The following is a 24,374-nucleotide window of genomic DNA, read 5'->3' on the forward strand; positions in this document are numbered from 1 at the left end:
TGCATGTATATGTGTGTATATATATATGTATATATTTGCAGTATTTATCTTTTTATTGATTAGCAGAGTTGATTTGGTAATTCGGATGCTGGAGGTGTAGAGCTTCCTCATTCACTGCTCCAATGGAAAACATTACAGAAGTAGCAAGGAAGAATGATCTTCTTAGACCGAAAAGGTTCAAGATTATATGAGTTACCATGAAGACATGTAAAATACAATTTAATGAGAAAACTAAGGATGAAATGGTAGTGTGTTTCACATGAAATTGTGCACAGATGAAATTATTTTAAACTGTAATAGTAGTTAGTAGCAAGAAGATAAAATGAAAAGTGTTCCGGTTAAAAAAATTTCTGCTTATTCTGTAACTTTGTGGAAGTATCTTAATTTCTTTGGGCCTCAATGTCCTCCTAAGCAAAATTGTAGAGTTTAAAGTAATGGTGTCTTAAGATCCCTTTTAACTCAGAAAGTCGATGAACCTGTGATCCTCTTGTATTTTGCTCATGTTTTTCTAAGTACTATTGAAATGACTATCTTATTTTAATCCTGAGTCAGGAGGTCCATCTCCATTAGGTATTTGTTTAAGTTTGGGGTGTAAGTAATTGTAAAAGCAAAGTTTGACAGATTATTGTTTCACTTTTAAAGTCATAAGTTGTATGTTATTAACACAAGCTGGTCTTTCAGAAAATGGAAAAAAAATCTCTTCAGCTATGTTTATTTCTATCTGTGTTCACAGGAAGTCCAACACAATTGCCAGCTTCATAGAATATCATTTTGTGCAGATGATAAAACTGACAAGAGGATATTCACTTTCATATGCAAAGATTCTGAGTCAAATAAACATTTGTGCTATGTATTTGACAGCGAAAAGTGTGTAAGTATGCCAGATGTTTTAGGGTGGTTTGTTCTGTTTTACAAGCCAGGAATTGTCTTGTTTCCGGAATTAGTAAAGTATTTGGAAATGATTAAGGTCTGCAAATACTTAACTACACTAATAGATCCATCCTGTCATGAGAGTATGCTTCAGGATTTCATCCCTAACTAAATTCTCATGTTCATAGGCACAAGCTTGCATGCAAATTTCTTTTCTTAGAACATCATGCCTGCTTATGTTATGCATTTATTTCTCTTATAATCATTTATTTGTAATTTTAATCTCAAATATATTTTAGTATATGTGAATAATGCTAAGAGTAACGGTTAGCAGAGCTTTTTCTTTTCTCCCCCTGGAATGTGATGGATCTGATGAAAATAAATAGTTTAAACTCCAGGAAATAAAATCTGTATGGCTCCTTAAAAAAAATCTCTAATACTTTGAAAATCTGGTTCTTGATTTTCCTTATTCAGAAAACTTAATATAATGAAAGGTAATAGAGTCATATGTGTGTGTATGTCTGCGTGCATGCATGTGTTAGCTTGTGCATGTAATCTAAAGTTTTTAGCAAGTAAGAACAATTAGCCAATTCCAAAGTTATATCCTGCAGCAGTTCTTTAATCATCTGGAATCTTAAGGAAAACCTCAAGTCTTGATTATAATAAACTAATGCTAATCATAATCCTAGTCTGAGATCCTGTTATAAAACATAAGATGTGAATTGCAAGCACACATTGCAGCCATTGATGGCTTATATTGAAGGAAGAACATCTAACCTCAAAACATTATTGGCTTAGACAGAGAAAAGAACTTAATTCATTTACAGTCATGGGCCACGTAACGACATTTCAGTCAACGATGGACCACACATACATTGGTGGTCCCATAAGATTAGTATCATATAGCCTTTGTGTGTAGTAGGCTATACCATCTGGGTTTGTGTAAGTACACTCTATGATGTTCTCACAGTGATGAAATCACCTAACAATGCATTTCTCAGAACGTACCCCTGTTAAGCGGTGCCTGACTGTATTTCCTCATTTTTTATGCTGTCAAAATTAACAGAGCACTAATATTATTATCGCTACCACGTAATGTATTTCTCTGGTTTTATTATGTGAGCTTCTTGAGAACAACTACCTCTTTATTTCTCCATGTAAGTCCTACATCAGGTGGACAATAGATGCTCAAAGAATTTTTTCTTACAGAAAAGACCACAGGGAAAAATTTACAAAAAGCAGAGCAAGTTGTTATCTGTATCTTTTAAACTACTTTTAAACTACTCTAGAAAGGCAAACTAATGTGCTAAGCTACTTGACATTACAATATCTTTTGAGAATTTGATGAACATTATGGAACATCTCACCAGAAAAATATTCTTAGCCATATAAGACAATTTTATGTGCATAATAAGGCATTTTATGTGAAGTTCAAGTTGTTTTTGAAATTTATCCTATTGAATGAATGCATTATATTTAATGTTCCAAGTACTTCTTAACCATGATTGTTTGCAAATGTTTTTCTCTATGTGATTGAAAAGATTAAAGTTGATATTTATTGAATATCTTCTATGTGTAAGATATAATAACCTTTTACCACTTACGCCAAGCAGTAAATTCAGTTGTCCTTCTTTCTTGCCTTACATATAGAAATAAATTTTCTTGGGGTCCTTTGAAATATTAATAATCAGAGTTCATTATAAATATTAGCCTTCTTATAGTTTTGTGTTATGTGTTTTATCTTTCTTTATTTCATCCCCCTCCAAATTTGTTGCATGATTATTTAAAACAAAAGCTTACTAGAGTCCTTGTGTATATATTGTGTTATAGTGTTATAGTGTTATTGTGTTAAAGTAGTTATATTGTGTTAAAAGTATAGATTCTATTTCTCTCCGATCGTAACTGTTTGTAATTGATTTCCAGAATTTCAATCCCTTGACCCATTATTCTCTTTGGATATAGCATATTAGGTTTCTTTTTTCTTGAAGGTTGAAAGTAATTTCTTGAAGTCTATAGCAGTGGCTCACAACCATTACTGTGCATACTATTCATAAGGAGGGAATTTTTCAATACAACTCTCTGGTTCCCACTTCAAAAAATAATTTCATATTGATTGGGACTGTAGCTCAGGAAATCTACAGTTAGCAAGTTCATCAAATGATTCTGCTGTGGGTAGATGGAAGTCTGGGCTTTGAAAAACAAGAGTCAAGATATCTCTCCAACTATAAGTTGGCAACACTTTCATGAGCTCAAAGACGACATGTTTCCTCAAAGTTTCATTATATCATTTTCATCTCAAGCTTTCATTTCCTCCAGTTATAATAATGATCATATTTATAAATTTGATTTGATATGTGTGTAGAATTTTTGATATACCATCCTCTCTAATTCTCATTTTAAACAACTAATCATAGCGTATTAAGACAGGAAAATAAATTATGGCCCAACTGGCACAAGGTTTTCCTCTTATTGTAAGAAATCAGAGCCAGAGAAGTTGAGTGACTGTCCCAAAGTTACAAAACTTGGTAGTAACAGAATCAGGATTAAAAATTAAGACCGTAGATGGCCATTGTGGCATTTTTCCCATCATCATATATTACTCCTATAATTGGGACCTGTTCCAGAGTCCATCTACTCTTATTGGGACTTTTGTCTTACCTGTTCCTTGTATTTTATCTTTTCAGCATTTCTGTGAAACTTTTGAGCATTTGGACGATAGAGGAAACCTAGTATGCCCCAAGACTGGAATTCACTATTTTATTAACAGTATCATGTTGTTTTAATGAGTCTCCCTTCCTCCTGGGTGATAGTGAGGATCACATGGGGAGCTAGAGTACCCAGCCCTGCCAGGCAGTAATGAAGAGAGGCCAAGTGAGGAAGCTGAACGTCTGTCCCCACCAGGCAGTAATGAGGCAGTGCTTTCCCATTCCCATTCCCCTGCTGGAATTGTGTCAGAGTGAGCCACCCAAAACATAAAGTTTAAATAATTTCTAGAATCTCATAGCATAATAGCTAAAATATCCATGATTTAATTGAAAATCCCTCATCATATCAAGAAACTGGAAGACCTTAAACTAAATGAAAAAAGATGACCTATAGATCCAAACACTGAAATGAGAGAGGTATTAGAATTATCAAAGATTTTAAAAGAGCCATTATAAAAATAATAAAATAAATGATTACAAGCACACTTGAAACAATAAAACATAGGAAGTCTTTTCAAAGAAATAGAAAATCTAAGCAAAGAAATAGCAGATATAAAGAAAACCCAACTGGGAAAATTAGAACTGAAAAATACAATAATGAAATAAAAAACTCAATATATGGGCTCAATAGCAGAGTGGAGAGTACAGAGTAAAGAATCAATGACCTAGAAGATCAAAAAATAGAAAATGCCCAATCTAAACAGCACAGAGATAATAAGCATACATGTGTGCACATGCACACATGCACAGGTATACACACAAAAAGATTCTAAAACCAAAAACAAAACAGAACTTCAGGGACCTGTGGGACTATAACAAAATATCTAACATTCATGTGTCATCAGAGTCCTGGAAAGAGAGAAAAAAAAGATAGCCTTGAAAAAGCATTTGAAAAAATAATAGTTGCAAACTTTCCAAATTTGGCAAAAGACATAAACCTATAGATTCAAGAAACTGAGCGAACTCCAAACAGGTTAAACATAAATAACTCCACACCAAGACACATCATCTATGATCAAACTTTTAAAAAGTAAAGACAGAGAAAAATCTTGAAAAGAGCAAGAGATAAACAAGTCCTTATCTATAGAAGACAATCAATTTGAATGATAGTGTATTTCTCTTTAGAAATCATGAAGGTAACAAGGAAGTAGCACAATATATTTTGAGTGCTGAAGATAAAAAGAGAACCGTCAAACTAGAATCCTATATCCAGAAAAAATACACTTGAGGAATTAAAGAGAAATCAAAAAATTATCAGATGAAGGAAAACTAAGATTATTTGTTACTACCAGAACTATGCTAAATGAATGGCTAAAAGGAAGTTCTCTGAACAAAAAGTAAATAACAAAAGAAGAAACCTTGGAGCATGAGGAAGGAAAAAAAGAACAGTATAAGCAAATGTATGAGTAAATCTTTCATTTTCTTTTGTGTGTGTGTGTGTGTGAGGAAGATCAGCCCTGAGCTAACATCTGCCAATCCTCCTCTTTTTGCTGAGGAAGACTGGCCCTAAGCTAACATCCATGCTGACCCTCCTCCACTTTATATGGGACGCTGCCACAGTATGGCCTAACAAACGGTGCGTTGGTGCGCACCCGGGATCCGAACCAGCGAACCCCGGGCCGCCGCAGCGGAACGTGCACACTTAACCGCTTGTGCCACTGGGCCGACCCCAATCTTTCATTTCCTAGGCTATGATTGACAGTAGAAGCAAAAAATACTTTCAGATATGATTCTAAACGTATATGTAGAAAGTAAGTACGGAAATTATATTGTAAAGAGGGAAAGTTGAAGAGATGTAAAGGGAGGTAAAGTTTCTATACCTCACTTGAACTGGAAAAATGACAGCCCTAGGAGACTAATAAGTTACACAAATATAATGTGAATCCTAGAGTAACCACTAAAAAATCTGTACAATGAGAGACATTTAAAAACACTATGGAGAAATCAAAATTTTATTATTGAAATGTTTTAAAGGCCAATAGGAATACAGCGAAAAGAAAACAGAGAAAGAAAAAAGTAGAGAAGTAACAGAAAAAAAAATTTAAATGACAAACTTAAGCTCTAACATATCAAAAATCACATTAAATGTCAATGATCTAAATACAACAATTAAAAGAGATTGTTAGAGTGGATTAAAAAACCTAATCCACATATATATTGTCTACAAGAAACTTGCTGCAAATATAATGATACAGGTGATACAGGAAGATTGAAAATAGAATAATGGAAAAATATATATCATGCAAAAATTATTCAAAGAAAGCAGAAGTGTATTAACCTCAGATAAAGTAGACTTAAAAGTAAAGAAAATTGTCAGAGACAGAGAAGGGCATTACATAATCATAAAGGGTCATACTACCAGGAAGTCATAGTAATCTTAAATGTGTATGACCAAACAACAGAACTGCAAAATAAATGAAACAAAAAGTCACAGGACTGAAAGGAAATATAAACTAAATAGATAAATACACAATTATAGTTGGAGACTTCACCACCACTATCCCTAAAATTGTAAGAATAACTAGACAGAAAATCATCAAGAATATAGAATACTCAACAACATCATCAACCAGTGGGATCTAATTAACAGTTATAGAGAAGCCACTGAACAACAGCAGAATGTGAATTGTTTTCCAGTGCCAAAGGAACATGTACCAAAATAGACTATATCTTAGGCTACAAAACAAATTTCAAAAATTTAAAAGAATTGAAATTATAAAGCATGTGTTCTCTGACAACAAATCAATCTGAAAATCAGAAACAGAAAAATAATAGGAAAGTCTTCAAAAACTTGGGAACAAAGTTTCCAGGTAAACAGTCCATATGTCAAAGAGGAATTCTCAAAGAAAGAATTTTAAAATGCAGTGAACTTTATAGAAATGAAATAGAACATATCATATTTGTGTGATACAGCTAAAACAGTGCTGAGAGAGAAATTTGTAACAACTAAGCTAATGCATTTGAGAAAAAAGAAAGTCTCAAATCAGTAATCTAATCTCCCACCTCAAGTACTTAGAAAGCAAATTATCAAGTTAACTCAAAGTAAGCAGAAGGAAGAAAATAAGAACTATAAGAGAAGAAATTAATGAAATTGAAAACAAAAACAATAGAAAAAAATTAATGAAACAAAGCTGTTTCTTTGAAAGATTATAAAAACAACAAAATTTTAGTAAGATTGGCAAAGTAAAAAAAAAAAAGAAGATACAAGTTACCAATATCAGGAATGAAACAGGGGATTTTTCTGCAGACACTCCAGATACCAAAAGAATAATAAGACAATGTTATAAGCAACTATTTACACATAAATTTGACAACATAGATGAATTGGACCAATTCCTCAAGAAACAAAAACTACCACATTTCACCCAATATTAGATAAAGAATAGCCCTGTAACTATAAAGAAAATTGAATTTACTTTTTAATTTTTTTGTTAATGATACTGTGTGTACTTTAGTCCAAAGTCAATAAATACAAGTCTATAGCGTGAGTTTAAGCATTTGCATTGCATTTTATTATACCTTAATCACTTTTTTGACAAGCAGTATGTTATTTGAAATTTTTACCATGGTAGGCAATGCTGCAGTGCATATACTTTTTAATTATGTATTTATTTATTCATACATACAAATCTTGAACACCTTTATTTATTTATTTATTATTGAAGTATCATTGACATACAATGTTATATTAGTTTCAGAGGTACAACATAGTGATTCGACATTTGTATACATTACGAAATGATCACCATGACAAGTCTAGTAACCATTTGTCACCATACAAAGTTATTGCAATATTATTGACTATTTCCCTATGCTGTACATTACAAAAATATGGAATGCTTCATGAATTTGCATGTCATGCTTGCACAGGGGCCATGCCAATCTTCTCTGTATCTTTCCAATTTTAGTATATGTGCTGCCGAAGGGAGCACTGAATTTATAAATTATAAATTTATAATTTAAAACTTTTAAAGAGAAATCTCCAGGCCTGGATGTTTCACTGGAGCAATCTATAAAATGCTTAAAGAGGAATTAACATTATTCTACACAACCTACTCCAGAAAATAGAAGAGGTGATAACATTCCCCAATTCATTTTATGAAACTAGTATTTCCCTGATACCAAAACCAGAAAAAGATAGTGCAAAAAAAAGAAAACTACAGACCAATATCCCTCAGGAATACAGATGCAAAAATTCCTAACAAAATATTAGCAAATATAATTTGGCAATATATAAAAAGAATTATACACCAATACCAAGTGGAGTTTGTTCCTAGAATGCAAGTCTTGTTCAAGATTCAAAAGTCCAACAATGTAATCAGCCATATTAACATGCTAAAGAAGAAAAATCATATGATCATATTAATCAATGTTTAAAAAAATTTTGAAAATAATCAATACTCATTCATGGTTAAAAACTCTCAATAAATAGGTAGAGAAGGAAACTTCCTCAACTTGATAAAGAGCATTTAAAATTAAAACTGTAAATAACATTTTACTTCATGGTGAAAGCTAAGTGCTTTTCTCATAAGTTTGAGAACAAGGCAAGGATTTCCACTCTTACCACTATTATTAAACACACTCCTGGAGTTTTAGCTATTGCAATAAGGAAAGAAAAGAAAATAAGAACCAAGCAGATTGTAAAAGAAGAAATACAACTGTCCTTATTTTGGATGACATGATTGTAGTAAATTCAAAGTAGTCTACAAAAAAATTTCTGGATCTAATAAGTGGGTTCAGCAAAGTGGCAGAATACATGATAAACATACAGAAATCAATTGTATTCCTGTACACTAGCAATGAACACATGGATGCAAAAATTTATGATTGCTTTAGAAAACAAAATACATAGGTGTAAATCTAACCTAAGATGTAAAACTGTACAGTACTTGTATGCTGAAGACTATGAATCACTGATAAACAAAACGAATAGAGATATAAATAAATGGAGAGACATACCATGTTCACGGATTGGAAGGCTCAATCTAGTATATACGTCAGTTTTCTCCAAATTAATTGTGTTAAACATGTTTAACACAATTCCTGTCAAAATCTTAGCAAGATTTTTTTGTAGATATAGACATATATGTATATAGATACATAGAATATTTCGATATAATATTCTAAAATTTACATGGTATGTCAAAGGACTAGAATTGCTAAAACAGTTTTGAAAAAGAACAATAAAGGAGAAGAAATCAGTCTACCCCATTTCAAGACTTATTATATACCTACATCAATCAAGACTGTTGTTTTGGTGAAAGGATAGATAAATAAGTCAATGGAACAGAATAGAGAACACAGAATTCAACCCACACAGATATGCCCCACTGATTTTTGATGAAGTTACAAAAGCAATGCCGTAGGGGAAAGATGGCCTTTTCAACAGGCGGTGCTGGTGAAATTGGACCTCTATAGACCAAAAAAAAATGCACTTTGACCTACACCTCACATTTTATACAAAAATTAACTGAAAATGCATCATGGACTTAAACGTAAAATGTATAACTATAAAACATTTAGAAAAAAACAGAGGGAGAATCTTCAGGATATAGGGGTGGGCAAAGAGGTTTTTGACTTGACGGCCAAAGCAGGATCCATAGTGGAAAAAATGATAAATCGAACTTAATCAAAAATAAAGATTTTCTCTATGAAAGGCCTTGTGAAGGAGATGAGAAGACTACTTAAGACTGGGAGAAATTATTTGCAAACACTTATCAAACAAAGGTCTAATATCTACAGTATATTAAGAACTTTCAAAACTCAGCAGTATAAAAACTATCAATCAAATTAGAAAATGGGCAAAAGATATGAAGGAACATTTCATTGAAGAAGAGTCAAATGCAAATAAGCATGTGAAAAGATGTTAGCATTGGTATCCATTAGGGAAATGCAAATTAAAATCAAAATGAGGTATCACTACATGACCCTCAGAAAGGCTGCGATACAGGCATAGCTCATTTTATTGTGTGTCACTGTATTGTGCTTTTTATAAATTGAAAGTTTGTAGCAACCCTGCATCAAGCAAGTCTATCAGCACCATTTTTCCAATAGCATTTGCTCACTTCTTTTCTCTATGTCACATTTTGGTAATACTTGTAATATTTCAAACTTGTTCATTGTTATTATACTGTGTGGGTGATCTGTGATCAATGATCTTTGATGTTATTATTGTAATTGTTTTGTCGTTCCACAAACTGCCCCTATAGGACAGCACACTTAATCAATGTATGTATTCTGACTGCTCCACTAGCTGGTCATCCCCGGTCTCTCTCCCTCTCCTCGGGCCTCCGTATTCCCTGAGACCCAACAATATTGAAATTAGGCCAATTAATAACCCTACAATGGCCTCTAAGTGTTCAAGTGAAAGGAAGAGTTACACATCTCTCATTTTAAATCAAAAACTAGAAATGATTAAGCTTAGTGAGGAAGGCATGTCGAAAGCCAAGATAGGCTGAAAGCTAGGCCTCTTGCACCAAATAGTTAGACAAGTTGTGACTGCAAAGGAAAAGTTCTTGAAGGAAATTAAAAGTCCTTCTCCAGTGAACACACAAATGATAAGAAAATGAAACAGCCTTATTGCTGTTATAGAGAAAGTTTTAGTGGTCTGGAGAAGATCAAACCAGCCACAACATTACCTTAAGCCAACGCCTAATCCAGAGCAAGGCCCTAACTCTCTTCAATTGTTTGAAGGCTGAGAGAGGTGAGGAAGCTGCAGAAGAAAAGTTTGAAGCTGGCAGAGGTTGGTTCATGAGGTTTAAGGAAAGAAGCCGTCTCCGTAACATAAAAGTGCAAGGGGAAGCAGCAAGTGCTGATGCAGAAGCTGCAGCAGGTTATCCAGAAGATCTAGCTCAGATAAGTAATGAAGGTGGCTACACTAAACAGTAGATTTCCAATATAGACGAAACAGCCTTATATTGGAAGAAGACGCCATCTAGGACTTTCATAGCTGGAGAGGAGAATTCAATGCCTGGCTTCAAAGCTTCAAAGCACAGGCTGACTCCCTCGTTAGGGGCTAATACAGCTGGTGACTTTAAGTTGAAGCCAGTTCTCATTTACCATTCTGAAAATCCTAGGGCCCTTAAGAATTATGCTAAATCTACTCTGCCTGTGCTCTAGAAATGGAACAACAAAGCCTGGATGACAGCACATCTGTTTACAAGATGGTTTACTGAATATTTTAAGCCCACTGTTCAGATATACTGCTCAGAAAAAAAAGATTCCTTTCAAAATATTACTGCTCATTGACAGTGCACCTGGTCAGCCAAGAGCTCTGATGGAGATGTACAACAAGAGTAATGTTGTTTTCCTGCCTGCTAACACAACATCCATTCTGTAGCCCATGGATCAAGACTAATTTCAACTTTCAAGTCTTATTATTTAAGAAATACATTTTGTAAGGCTGTAGCTGCCATGGAGTGGTTCCTCTGATGGATCTGGGCAAAGTAAATTGAAAACCTTCTGGAAAAGATTTGCCATTCTAGATGCCATTAAGAACATTCATGATTAATGGGAAAAGGTCAAAATATCAATATTAACAGGAATTTGGAAGAAGTTGATTCCAACTCTCATGGATGACTTTGAGAGGTTCAGAACTTCAGTGGACAAGTAACTGCAGATGTGGTGGAAATAGCTAGAGAACTAGAATTAGAAGTGAAGCCTGAAGATGTGAATTGTTGCAATCTCACAATAAAATTTTAACAGATGAGGAGTTGCTTTTTATGGGTGAGCAAAGAAAGTCGTTTCTTGAGATGGGAACTGCTCCTGGTGAAGAGCCTGTGAAGGTTGTTGAAATGACAACAAAGGATTTAGAATATTACATAAAGTTAAGTGATAAAGCATCAGCAGGGTTTGAGACGATTGACTCTAATTTTGAAAGCAGTTCTGCTGTGGATAAAATGCTATCAAACAGCATCACATGCTACAGAGAAATTGTTCGTGAAAGAGTCAATCGATGTGGCAAACTTCATTGTTGTCTCATTTTAAGAAATTGCCACAGCACCCCCAGCCTTCAGCGACCACCACCCTCATCAGTCAGCAGCCATGAACATCAAGGCAAGACCCTCCACCAGCAAAAAGAGTACAACTCGCTGAAGGCTCAGGTGATGGTTAGCATTTTTTAGCAAAAAATTATTTTTTAATTAAGGTATGTACATCATTTTTTTAGACAATGCTATTTGCACACTAAATAGACCACAGTGTAGTGTAAACATAACTTTTATATGCACTGGAAAACCAAAAGATTCTGTGACTGTATTTACTGTGACATTCACTTTATTGCAGTGGTCTGGAACGAAACTTGCAATATCTCTGAGGTATGCCTGTAAAAAATACTGACAATGCCAAATGCTGGTGAGGATGTGGAAAAATGGATTACTTGTACATAAGTAATGGGGATATAAAATGGTCCAACCACTCAGGAAAGCAGTTTGTCAGTTTCATAAATAAAATTAAATATGCAACTATCGTATGACCCATTTGGGCAGTTATCTTAGAGAAATTAAAACTTATGTTCACACAAAAACCTACACATGAATGTTTATAGCAGCTTATTCGTGATAGCCCAAAACTACAAATACCCCAGATAGTGGGTGAATGATTAAACAATCTCCGGTACATCCAAACCATGGAATACTACTCAGCAATGAAAAGGAATGAACTATTAGTACTTGCTACAGCCTCAATGACTCTTCAGGTAATTAAGGAGTGAAAAAGTCAATCCCAAAAGCTTATATATTGTATGATTCCATTTCTGTAACATTCTTGAAAAGACAAAATTATAGAAATGGAAAACACATTAGTATTTTCCAGGGGTTAAGGAAAGGAGAGGGTAGACTGGAAGAGAGTGTGCTATAAAACAGCAAGATGAGGGATTCTTGTGGGGATAGAATTATTCTGTATCTTGACTATAGTAATATCAATACTAACCAGTTATGATTTATACTATAGTTTTTCAATATGTTACCATTTGGAGAAAGTGGTTAAAGGGTACATAGGATCTCTCTGTATTATTTCTTACAACTGCGTACAAATCTAAAATTATCTCCAAATAAAAATTTTACTTTAACAAAACGCTGGGAAATAAGTTATGGCCTATTTGGATCAACTCTTTCATCTTATTTTAAGTAAATTCAGGCCAGAGAGATTTAGTACCTTTCCCAGAGTCACAAAGTAAGTAATGACAGAATCAGAACTACAATCCAAAACCCTAGATTCTCATTTTCACATTTTTCCCATCATATTATTTATCTCACATTACTGTGACCTCCCCAGAGTTCCTCTGCTCTACTGGGGCCTTCATCATATTCATTCGTTGTATTTGATATATTCAGCATTTCTGTGGACTTCTAAGAGCTTGCTTGAAATTTAAATGAAGGCCTATCCTACTATGCCTCAAATCTGGAACTCACTTTATTAGTATCATCATGTTGTATTATTAAGATTCAACATTTATACAACTTCTACAGTCATCTCATTAAGTTTAAAAAATAAAATTAGGGAGCCAGCTCCATGGCGTAGTGGTTAAGTTTGGCGTGTTCCACCTCGGCCCCCCAGGTTTGCGGGTTCAGATCCCAGGTGCAGACCTACACTACTTGTCAGTCATGCTGTGGCAGTGACCCACATATAAAGGAGAGGAAGATTGGCACAGATGCTAGCTTAGGGCTAATCTTCTTCAGCAAAAAAAAAAAGAGGAAGATTGGCAACAGACGTTAGCTCAGGGCTTATCTTCCTCAACAACAGCAGCAACAAAACAAAAATAAAATAAAATTAGAATATAGATATTCATTATGATGTGATTGATTTCGTTTCTTTAATATAAGGCAAATATAGTCATTGTCAACTTTTTAGCTATCATTTTGATATTTTTTATTTTTTCACAATTCTTTTTCCAAATGTTAATAAGTATAGTTTACTCTCTGGATAATGCTCTTGATAAAATTGAAATAATAGCCCCAATAAGCAGATGAAACCTTCATCCTACCCACGTGTTTTTTTTTAATTAAGTAAAGTGAAATATAAAATAATACAATGTTTAAAATCCTCTTTCTTATTTGTTAACTAATAGTTAAGTAGGTTTCATGTGTCAAAAGAATCATATATTGTTAGTACTAGAAGGAATCACTGCATCTAGTCATTTTACAAGGTGTGTTTATTTGTAAGCTATTTATTATATACTCTTGTTACAGTTATATTTTATGTTTGCCTTGTAATATTTTTTGAAACAAACTTTTTTTTGAATTTAAAAAATATTCTTGCTCTTTATATTTCATTACATGATCAGGGAAAAAAATGAATCTTCTTAGCTTAGTCATCCAATGTAATATAATTAGTTGTTAATCAGGATCTGAAAGCTTATTGCTGCTGTATGTTTCTACCCACTACTAGTTTTCATCTCTCCACTTCATGAAATACTAAAATTTGTATATCAAATTCCCGAGTGAAACTCCAAGGTCAGCTCCGGTGGCCTAGCGGTTAAGTTCCACGTGCTCCACTTCGGTGGCCCAGGTTTGGTTCCCGGGCGTGGACCTACACCACTTGTCTGTCAGTGGCCATGCTGAGGTGGCGGCTCATAAAGAAAAAGAGGAAGATTGGCAACAGATGTTAGCTCAGGGTGAATCTTCCTCAGCAAAAAAAAAGAAAACAAAGCTCCAATGAATTGGCCTATTCTGACAAAAAGCAGAAATGACCAGTTGTAAACCAGATAAATGATTTTAGTAGATTAAATTGTTTGAGATTCTTTTAAATGTGATTATTACAAGTCATATCTTTTAAGCTAGGTACTCAAATTTTGTACAATTAGTAGGAAGGTTTGGACCAATATCCTATATTGACTGTCTCACAATACTGGTCAAGTAGGAAAACACAGTTCTTACTGTCTTCCTTTTCACTTTTAAAGTTATTTTTATCAAGAAGTATGGAGTTTCTTCGGCCAGCCCCGGTCACCTATTGGTTAAGTTTGGTGCACTCCACTTCGGAGGCGCGGGTTCAGATCCTGGGTGTGGACCTACACCACTCCTCTGTGGCCATGCTGTGGCAGGTCACATACAAAAAGAGAAAGATTGGCAGTGGATGTTAGCTCAGGGTGAATCTTCCTCAGCAAAAAAAGAAAAAAAAAAGTATGGAGTTTCTTAAAGTGTAATTTACTGACTATAGAGCCTACCTCATCAAACTCTGTAGTAGTGGGTAATGGAACATTATTTGTTTTTACAGATAAAATTTTATGGAACTATGAAGGATTTTTCCAAGTAAGAAGTTGCTATAATTGTTTAGAGAATCTCTATGTTTTTAAAATTATGAAATATTAAAGAGTTTTATGTGCCTCATAAAACTATTTTTTAAAAAAATTTAGATGGACAGCACACTTTGCTATATGGACTGTTGAAGTAAATGACGAGTTAGTTAGAAGGTTCCAATTTATTTGTTTGGATTTGGAGTCTTTTTCTGCTTTCTCAAATTGTGTATAACCAAAACGTTTTTGTTTCAAACAGCCACTGAAACCATTAGAGTATGTCATTTCTGTCATAGATTTGTGAATATGATTTTAGATGAATTTTAGTTGTTTATATTACATAGTGTTTATTGACAATAAATAATTATTTCCTGATATAGAACACTGTGTTTCTTGTGTAGAGAACCAACGTGGCATAAGGGTGAGGGCATGGACTTGAACATTAGCAAGGCAAGAAACTCAAATTCCTACTCTGTCATTCATAAGCTATTTCAATGGGCAAATTATTTAAGGTTTCTGAATATTTGACTCCTCATCTATAAGTTGAGAATAGCATACATTTTACAAAATTGTTGTGATTATTCAATCGAGACTATATATGTAAAGTCTCTTATATATGTAGGAAGACAACACATTACATTTTAACATTATCATTTAAAGTTAATATTAATATTTAAAGTTATTGGCAAAATGAATATAGCTGATATAACTGAATTGAATATATAATGAGGAGTTTTAGACTTACAAATTGCTCTCATAATAAATTAGTATTAGTATTATTATACCCTTATAGCATAAGAAAACATATACATATATGTAAATATATGCAAAACCATAACATATGTCTGGAATGATACACAAATTATAGTCATTACCTACATAGAAGATAGAGGGGGCCAGGATTAAGGTTAAAAGTTAGGGGCTGGCCCCGTGGCTCAGCGGTTAAGTGCACATGCTCCACTACTGGCGGCCTGGGTTCAGATCCCAGGCGCACGTTGGGCCACACTGAGGCAGCGTCCCACATGCAGCAACTAGCAAGATGTGCAGCTATAACATGCAGCTATCTACTGGGGCTTTGGGGAGAAAAAGGGAAAAAAAAAAGAGGAAGATTGGCATGGATGTTAGCTCAGGGCCGATCTTCCTCAAAAAAAAAAAAAACGGTTAAAAGTTAAAGGAAACTTCAAATTTATCTGTAATGCTAAAAGATTTTACTGCTGGTTTATAAATATAATCAGGGAATTAAAGGAAAAATAAGGTAGTAATAAGTAAACATGAAAATTTCAGCATAGAAATAGCAAATATAAAAAAAATCTAAATGATTAGGTAGAACAACAGAAGAGAAAAAAAATAGATAGGCTTAACCTCAGATTTGGGATGGCAGAAAGAATAGTCAGTTAACTGGAAGGTAGAAGAGAGAAATTATCCAATCAAATGAACAGAGAAAATAAATAATAATAATGAATAACAGAGCTATAATTACCTTTGGGACAATATAGAGTGTTCTAACACATATGAAACTAAAATCACACAAAGACAAGTGAGAGAAAGTAAGGCAGAAAAAAATACTGGCTGAAGAATTCCCAAATGTGATAATTATCAACTTACTGATTTGGGAAATTGGCAAACTTCAAGCTGAATAAATATAAAGAAAACTACCTGTAGTTATATCACAGCCTATCTTTGAAAGAGTTAGAGAGATAGAAAGAGAGAGGGAATGAATGAGGAAATGAATGGATCTTGAAAGCAGCCAGAAAGTTTTTAAAAAGACACATTCTATCATTACATACAGATAAAAAAAGTAATATGAATGGCAGCTGACTTTTCATCAGTATCGATGGAGGCCAAAGGAGAATATAACAATATCTTTTTTTTTTTTCCTCCCCAATGCCCTAGTATATACTTGTATATTCTAGTTGTAAGTCCTTCTGGTTCTTCTGTGTGAGCCGCTGCCACAGCACAGCAACTGACAGACGGGTGGTGTGGTCCTGCACCCGGGAACTGAACCCAGGCCACTGAGGCAGAACATGCCGCACTTTACCCACTAGGCCATCAGCGCTGGCTCAAATATAAGAATGTCTTTAACATGCATCAAGCAAAAAAATGTCATAACAGAATTTTACGTCTATTGAAGGCATCATTCAAAATTTAAGTCAAAATAAAACATTTTGAGATAAATGAAACTGGAGTGATTTATCACTAGCAGAACTGCACTGCAAGGTATGCTAAAGGAAGTTCTCTAGCCTGAAGGGAAATGACACCAAAAGGAAACTCAAATGTGCAGAAAGGAAAAAGATGAAAAAGCGTCACTGGAAATGGTAAAACTGTGGCTAAATGTAAGATTGTGTTTTATGTCCCTCCATTCTATAAAACAGAACAGGTTAAAGCAAAAATTATAGCATTGCATCATGATGTTAACAAATGACAATAATAGCATAAACGATGTATACTATTGGACTTAATGGACTTATACTATTCAAGATTATTATTTATGTGAAATGATATCATATTAACTCCGAGTAGACTGCTAAGCTAAGGATGCATATAGTAATCAGTAGAGCAGTCACTAAAAAGTAATGCAAAGGTATATAGCTAAAAGCCTAGACAGAAAATAAAATGGAATACTATTTTTTTTTAATGAAACTAAAAGGAGGCAGGAAAAGAACAGAAACATAAAAACAGAGGGACCAAATAGAAAATAAAGAACAAGGTAAATGTAAATACGCTAAAGACACCAGTCAAAGACTGAGACTATCAAACAGGATTTTAAAAATGCCCAACTGTTTGCTTTCTAGAAGACACACACTTCAAAGATAAATACAGGTGAAAAATAGAAGGATGAAAAAATATATGCCACACAAATAATAAGTGTAAGAAAGCTGATGTGGCTATATTGATATCAAAAAAGTGACTTCCAGGCAAGGAATATTACCAGACACTAAGAGAGACAGCCCATGATTAAGGGGCCAATGTGGGTTCGTTTAATAACGTTACTTTTTTAAGAAATGAAACAGAATATCTAATAGTTATAGATTTTACTGCCATTCTCAGCAATTGACAGAGCAAGGAGAAAAAAATCGGTAAAGTTGTGAAAAATTAGAAAAATATTATCCACCACTTTGATCTAATTGACATGTATCAAACACTATCCCAAACAACAACAGAATACACTTTCTTTTTGAATGCTCTGTAATGTTTACAAAGATGCACAACATACTGGACCATATTGCATGACTCAATAAATTTCAGAATTGAAAATACCATAGAGTATATTATCTGACCAAAAATGGTCAAAATATTTGAAATCAAAACACACTTTAGATAACAATAGCTCAAAGAAAAGTCACAAGGGGAATTAGATTATTTTTTGAACTGAATAGAAGTAAAACACAACACATCAAAATTGGTAGAAGACATTTAAAGCCAGTGGTTCGAGGGATTTTTTTAGCTTTAAATATTTCTATGAGAAAAAAGGATTAAAAGTAATCATTGTGGTCTTGACCTTAAGAAGTTAGAATAAGAACAAATTAAAAACAAAGTGAAGGCAAAAAAAATAATAATAATAAAGAATCAAAATCAATGACATGAAAACAGACAATAAACAAAATTAACAAAGCCAAAAGTTGGTTCTTCAGTAAGGATGATAAAATTAACAATTCTCTAAAAAGACAAATCAAGGACAAAAATGAGAGAAAACACAAATTATCAATACCAGAGACAAGAGTGGATACAAGTACAGATCCTAAAGTCTTTCAAAGGATACAAGGAGAAATACTACATAACTATTATGCCAGTAAATTTGGCAAATAAGGTGAAATTGATGAATATCTTGAAAAACTCAGTTTACTGAAACTGAAGAAAAGAAATAACAAATCTGAATACACATTACTTAAATATTTTTTAAAAATCTCCTTGACAAGTAAAATACCAGGCCCAGATGGTTTCACTGGTAAGTTCTATTAAAAAATTATCTTAATAGATGCAGGAAAAGCACTAGACAAAATTCAACCCAACTGATGATAAAACTCACAATATCCCGGGAATAGAAGGGGTTTCTTATTCCAATAAGGACTTTAAAAATCCTGCAAGTGACATCAAAATTAATAGTGACTTATTGAATGCTTTTCTCTAAGATTGGGAAAAAGGCAAGGATGTTTATTCTTACTCCTCTATTTAACCTGGTGTTATATGTCTTAGCTGGTGAATAGTCAGGAAAAGAAACAAAAGTTACAAAGATTGGAAAGAAAGAAGTAAAACTATCTTTTTCACAGATATTGTATGAATTTTTAGAAAGAATATCCTGTGGAATCTACAAATAACGGCTAGAATTATGAAGCTAATTTAGCAATGTCACGGGATACAATGTCAACGTACAAAAATTGTGTTTCTGTCTACCAGAAAAAAGAGATAAAAATCTATTTACTATAGGATCAACAAACATGAAATAATTAGGATTTTTTTAAGATATGCTGAAACTGCAAAATATTACAGAAAGTAAAGAAGACTTAAAATAATGGGAGAGAAATACCATATTAATAGATAGGAAGCCTCAATTTAGTTAAGTGGTCAATTTCACCAAATTGATCTGTATATTCAAGACAGTTCTTGTCAAAATCACAATGGGATTTTTAGTAGAAATTGAAAAGTTGCTTTTAATATGGTAATACAAAACGGCCTAGAATTAAAAAAATTAATCTTGAAAGAAAAGACCAAAGTTGGGGGACACATACTATCTAATTTCACAATGTGCCTTAAAGAAATTGTTATCAAAATTGTGTGGTATTGATGTAATAATAGACAAATAAATTAATGAACTACATTGTAGAGGCCAATAATATCCAAATGTGATAAGACAATTCAGTGGATTAAAAAAAGTCTTTTTGACAAATGGTATTGAAACAACTAAATATACTAAATAATAATAATTAAAAATTAACCCTTACTTAAGCTACATAAAAATAATTTTATTTATTTATTTATTTTTTTAATTTCTCTCAGCAATCTTTTTTTTTATTTTTTTATTTTTTTATTTTTTGCAGTAACATTGGTTTATTGCAGTAACATTGGTTTATAACATTGTAAAAATTTCAGGTGTACATCACTGTACTTCTATTTCTGCATAGATTACATCATGTTCACCACCAAAATACTAATTACAACCCATCACCACACACATGTACCAAATTATCCCTTTCACCCTCCTCCCTCCCCCCTTCCCCTCTGGTAACCACCAATCCAATCTCTGTCCCTATGTGTTTGTTTATTGTTGTTATTATCTACTACTTAATGAAGGAAATCATGCGGTATTTGACCTTCTCCCTCTGACTTATTTCACTTTGCATTATACCCTCAATGTCCATCCATGTTGTCATAAATGGCTGGATTTCATTGTTTCTTATGGCTGAGTAGTATTCCGTTGTGTATATATACCACAGCTTCTTTATCCATTCGTCCCTTGATGGGCACTTAGGTTGCTTCCAAGTCTTGGCTATTGTGAATAACGCTGCAATGAACACATGGGTGCATGTACCTGTACAATTGGTGTTTTCAAGTTCTTTGGATAAATACCCAGCGTGGGATGGCTGGATCATATGGTAGTTCTATCCTTGGTTTTTTGAGGAATCTCCATACTGTTTTCCATAGTGGCTGCACCAGTTTGCACTCCCACCAGCAGTGTAGGAGAGTTCCCTTCTCTCCACATCCTCTCCAACACATGTTGTTTCCTGTCTTGTTAATTATAGCCATTCTGACGGGCGTGAGGTGATATCTCATTGTAGTTTTGATTTGCATTTCCCTGATAGTTAATGATTTTGAACATCTTTTCATGTGTCTGTTAGCCATCTGTATATCTTCTTTGGAGAAATGTCTGTTCAGGTCCTTTGCCCATTTTTTAATTGGGTTGGTAGTTTTTTTGTTGGTAAGATGCATGAGTTCTTTATATATTTTGGAGATTAAGCCCTTATCAGAAGTATGGTTTGCAAATATCTTCTCCCAATTGTTAGGTTGTCTTTTCGTTTTGTTGATGGTTTCCTTTGCTGTGCAGAAGCTTTTTAGTTTGATGTAGTCCCATTTGTTTATTTTTTCTATTGTTTCTCTTGCCCGGTCAGACGTGGTGTTTGAGAAGATGTTGCTAAGACTGATGTCGAAGAGCGTACTGCCTATGTTTTCTTCTAGAACTTTCACAGTTTCAGGTCTTACATTCAAGTCTTTAATCCATTTGGAGTTAATTTTTGTGTATGGTGTAAGGTAAGGGTCTACTTTCATTTTTTTGCATATGGCTATCCAGTTTTCCCAACACCATTTGTTGAAGAGACTTTCTTTTCCCCATTGTATGTTCTTGGCTCCTTTGTCAAAGATTAGCTGTCCATAGATGTGTGGGTTTATTTCTGGGCTTTCGATTCTATTCCATTGATCTGTGGGTCTGTTTTTGTGCCAGTACCATGCTGTTTTGGTTACTACAGCTTTGTAGTATATTTTGAAATCAGGGAGGGTGATACCTCCAGCTTTGTTCTTTTTTCTCAGGATTCCTTTAGCTATTCGGGGTCTTTTGTTGTTCCATATAAATTTTAGGATTCTTTGTTCTATTTCTGTGAAAAATGTTGTTGGAACTTTGATAGGGATTGCATTGAATCTATAGATGGCTTTAGGAAGTATGGACATCTTAACTATGTTAATTCTTCCAATCCAAGAGCACGGAATATCTTTCCATTTCTTTGTGTCTTCTTCAATTTCTTTCAGCAATGTTTTATAGTTTTCGGTGTACAGATCTTTCACCTCTTTGGTTAAGTTTATTCCTAGGTATTTAATTCTTTTTGTTGCAATTGTAAATGGGATGGTATTCTTAATTTCTCTTTCTGCTACTTCGTTGTTAGTGTACAGAAATGCAACTGATTTTTGTATGTTGATTTTGTATCCTGCAACTTTACCATATTCGTTTATTCTAAAAGTTTTCTGGTGGATTCTTTGGGGTTTTCTATATATAAAATCATGTCATCTGCAAATAGTGACAGTTTCACTTCTTCCTTTCCAATTTGGATCCCTTTTATTTCTTTCTCTTGCCTGATTGCTCTGGCTAGGACTTCCAGTACTATGTTAAATAGGAGTGGTGACAGTGGGCATCCTTGTCTGGTTCCTGTTCTTAGAGGGATGGCTTTCAGTTTTTCACCATTGAGGATGATATTAGCTGTGGGTTTCTCATATATGGTCTTTATTATGTTGAGGTACTTTCCTTCTATACCCATTTTATTCAGAGTTTTTATCATAAATGGATGCTGGATCTTGTCAAATGCTTTCTCTGCATCTATTGAGATGATCATGTGATTTTTATTCTTCATTTTATTAATGTGGTGTATTACGTTGATTGATTTGCGAATGTTAAACCATCCCTGCATCCCTGGAATAAATCCCACTTGATCATGGTGTATAATCTTTTTAACGTATTGTTGTATGCGATTTGCTAGTATTTTATTGAGGATTTTTGCATCGATGTTCATCAGTGATATTGGCCTGTAATTTTCTTTTTTTGTGTTGTCCTTGTCTGGTTTTGGTATCAGGGTAATGTCAGCTTCGTAGAATGAGTTAGGGAGCTTCCCCGCCTCCTCAATTTTTTGGAAGAGTTTGAGAAGGATATGTATTAAGTCTTCTTTGAATGTTTGTTAGAATTCACCAGGGAAGCCGTCTGGTCCTGGACTTTTATTTTTGGGGAGGTTTTTGATTACTGTTTCGATCTCCTTACTGGTGATTGGTCTATTCAAATTCTCTACTTCTTCTTGATCCAGTTTAGATGGATCAAGATCCATCCAGATCTAGATGGATCATAGACATAAAAGTAGAAGCTTTTATGGTCTGTTATAAAATTTTCATTAAACATGGGAGAATCTCTTTATGAAATTTAAGTAAACAGTGATTTCTTAGAAATGACCCCAAAAGCACTAAATATAACAGAAAAAAATGATAGATGGAACTTAATAAGAAATTTTTCTGTTAATCTATAAACAGTATTAATAAAGTAAAATGGCAAGTTACATATATCTGAAAAAGGATTTGTATCCCGAGTATATAAAGAACTAAATATCAATAATAGACAAAAAACCTAATAAAAATGGGCAGGAGACTGTGTTGTACAGGGAGTTCATTAATGAGAATATAAGAAAAGCCAATGATCACATGAAACTGGGCTAATATAATTATTCAACAGAGAAACTTAAATTACAAACACATTAAGATAGCATTATTCATTTAGTAAAATGACTAAATTAAAAAAACTGTCAATATCTGATATTGGTGAGAATGTGGAGCATTTAGAACTCTCTTACTACAGTGTTAAACATAGACGTATCCTATGATTTAGCAATTCCATTCTAGATATTTACCCAGAGATATAAAAATATATGTCCACAAAAAAATTTTACAAGAATGTTTGTAGCAGCTTTACTTATAATAACTAAGAACTGAAAACACCACAGATGTCCCTCTAGGCAAATGGATAAATAGATTGTGATATATTCGTTAGATGGAATACTAGTCAGTAATGAAATGAATGCTACAAACGACATCTGAGAAACTCAAAAGGAAGCCAGACACAAAAAATATATACTGTATGGCCTGTTTTTATGGATACAAGGACAGGCAAAACTGATCTATGATAATAGAAATTAGAGCAATGGTTGCCCATAAGAGATGTGATTTGACTAGAAGTAGGCATAAGAGAGCTTTCTGGGTGATAGAAATACTCTATATTTTTAATGATATGGTGTTATATAGGTATATACACTTATCAAAACACATCTGATTGTACAGTTATGATCTGTGCATTTTATTGTATATAAATTTTATCCTCTTCTCCAAAATAGTGTGAGGCTTATAGAGTCAGATATTCTGGATTTGAACTCCAGGTTCTCCACCCGATAACTATGAGACCTTAGGCAAGTTATGTAACCTCACAGAATTGCATTTGCATCATATGTATTGCGGGGATAGTAATAATCTCAACCTCACAGAGTCATTGTGAGAATCAAGTGAATGTATGCAGAGTATTTGCCAGAGAGCTAAATGCTGTCTTAATGAAAAGACGTCTTATCATAAAAGATATATCTTATCATAAAAAAAGAATATGGTTTTTAAAAAGTTATTAGTGTAAACTAATTAATAATGAAATCAAATGTTCTTAATGATGAATCAACAATCTTACCATTTAAATGACTCTTTATAGTGTACAGCTAGGGTATTTGAGGATACCATATTTTCTTAGTAAGAGAACACAATGAACCCACCATTAAAAAGGTAGAAAAAAATAATCATAATTTTAAAAAAATGTATTTTTATTATAAAACAAATACAAACATGGTGCCCAAAGTTTTGAAATTAGAAACGAAAAAAAAAATCACTCATAATCCTACTACCTATTATAACCACTTTTACTATGTTTTAATATTACACATAATCTCAACATCTAACACAACCAAATTTTTTTCCATACATATTTTTTTGTTAGTTTGGATCATTGAGCACACATAATGTGGTATCAGGCATTTTCATTTATTTAGTATTCCTTAGTGTAACTGACTTTCTTT

General features: G+C 33.5%; 1 protein-coding gene and 1 non-coding gene across 8 annotated transcripts in view; one reads left to right on the forward strand and one right to left on the reverse strand.

Moving 5' to 3' along the window:
- The window catches only part of GULP1 (GULP PTB domain containing engulfment adaptor 1), a 287,155-nt gene that overhangs the window by 236,853 nt on the left and 25,928 nt on the right, over positions 1 to 24,374 (forward strand). For all 7 annotated transcript variants that reach the window (XM_087435476.1, XM_087435469.1, XM_087435472.1 and 4 more), the window contains one exon: positions 734 to 871. In XM_087435476.1, coding sequence (XP_087291602.1) covers positions 734 to 871 — 138 coding nt within the window. The remainder of the gene's footprint in view (positions 1 to 733; positions 872 to 24,374) is intronic.
- Positions 7,401 to 7,507, reverse strand: LOC147916325 (U6 spliceosomal RNA). Its single transcript, XR_015553282.1, has one exon. It is a non-coding gene; the product is annotated as a U6 spliceosomal RNA (small nuclear RNA).

Source organism: Ceratotherium simum, chromosome 9, assembly GCF_057802395.1.
Source record: "Ceratotherium simum simum isolate JZ-2026a chromosome 9, ASM5780239v1, whole genome shotgun sequence".
Classification (NCBI taxonomy): domain Eukaryota; kingdom Metazoa; phylum Chordata; class Mammalia; order Perissodactyla; family Rhinocerotidae; genus Ceratotherium; species Ceratotherium simum.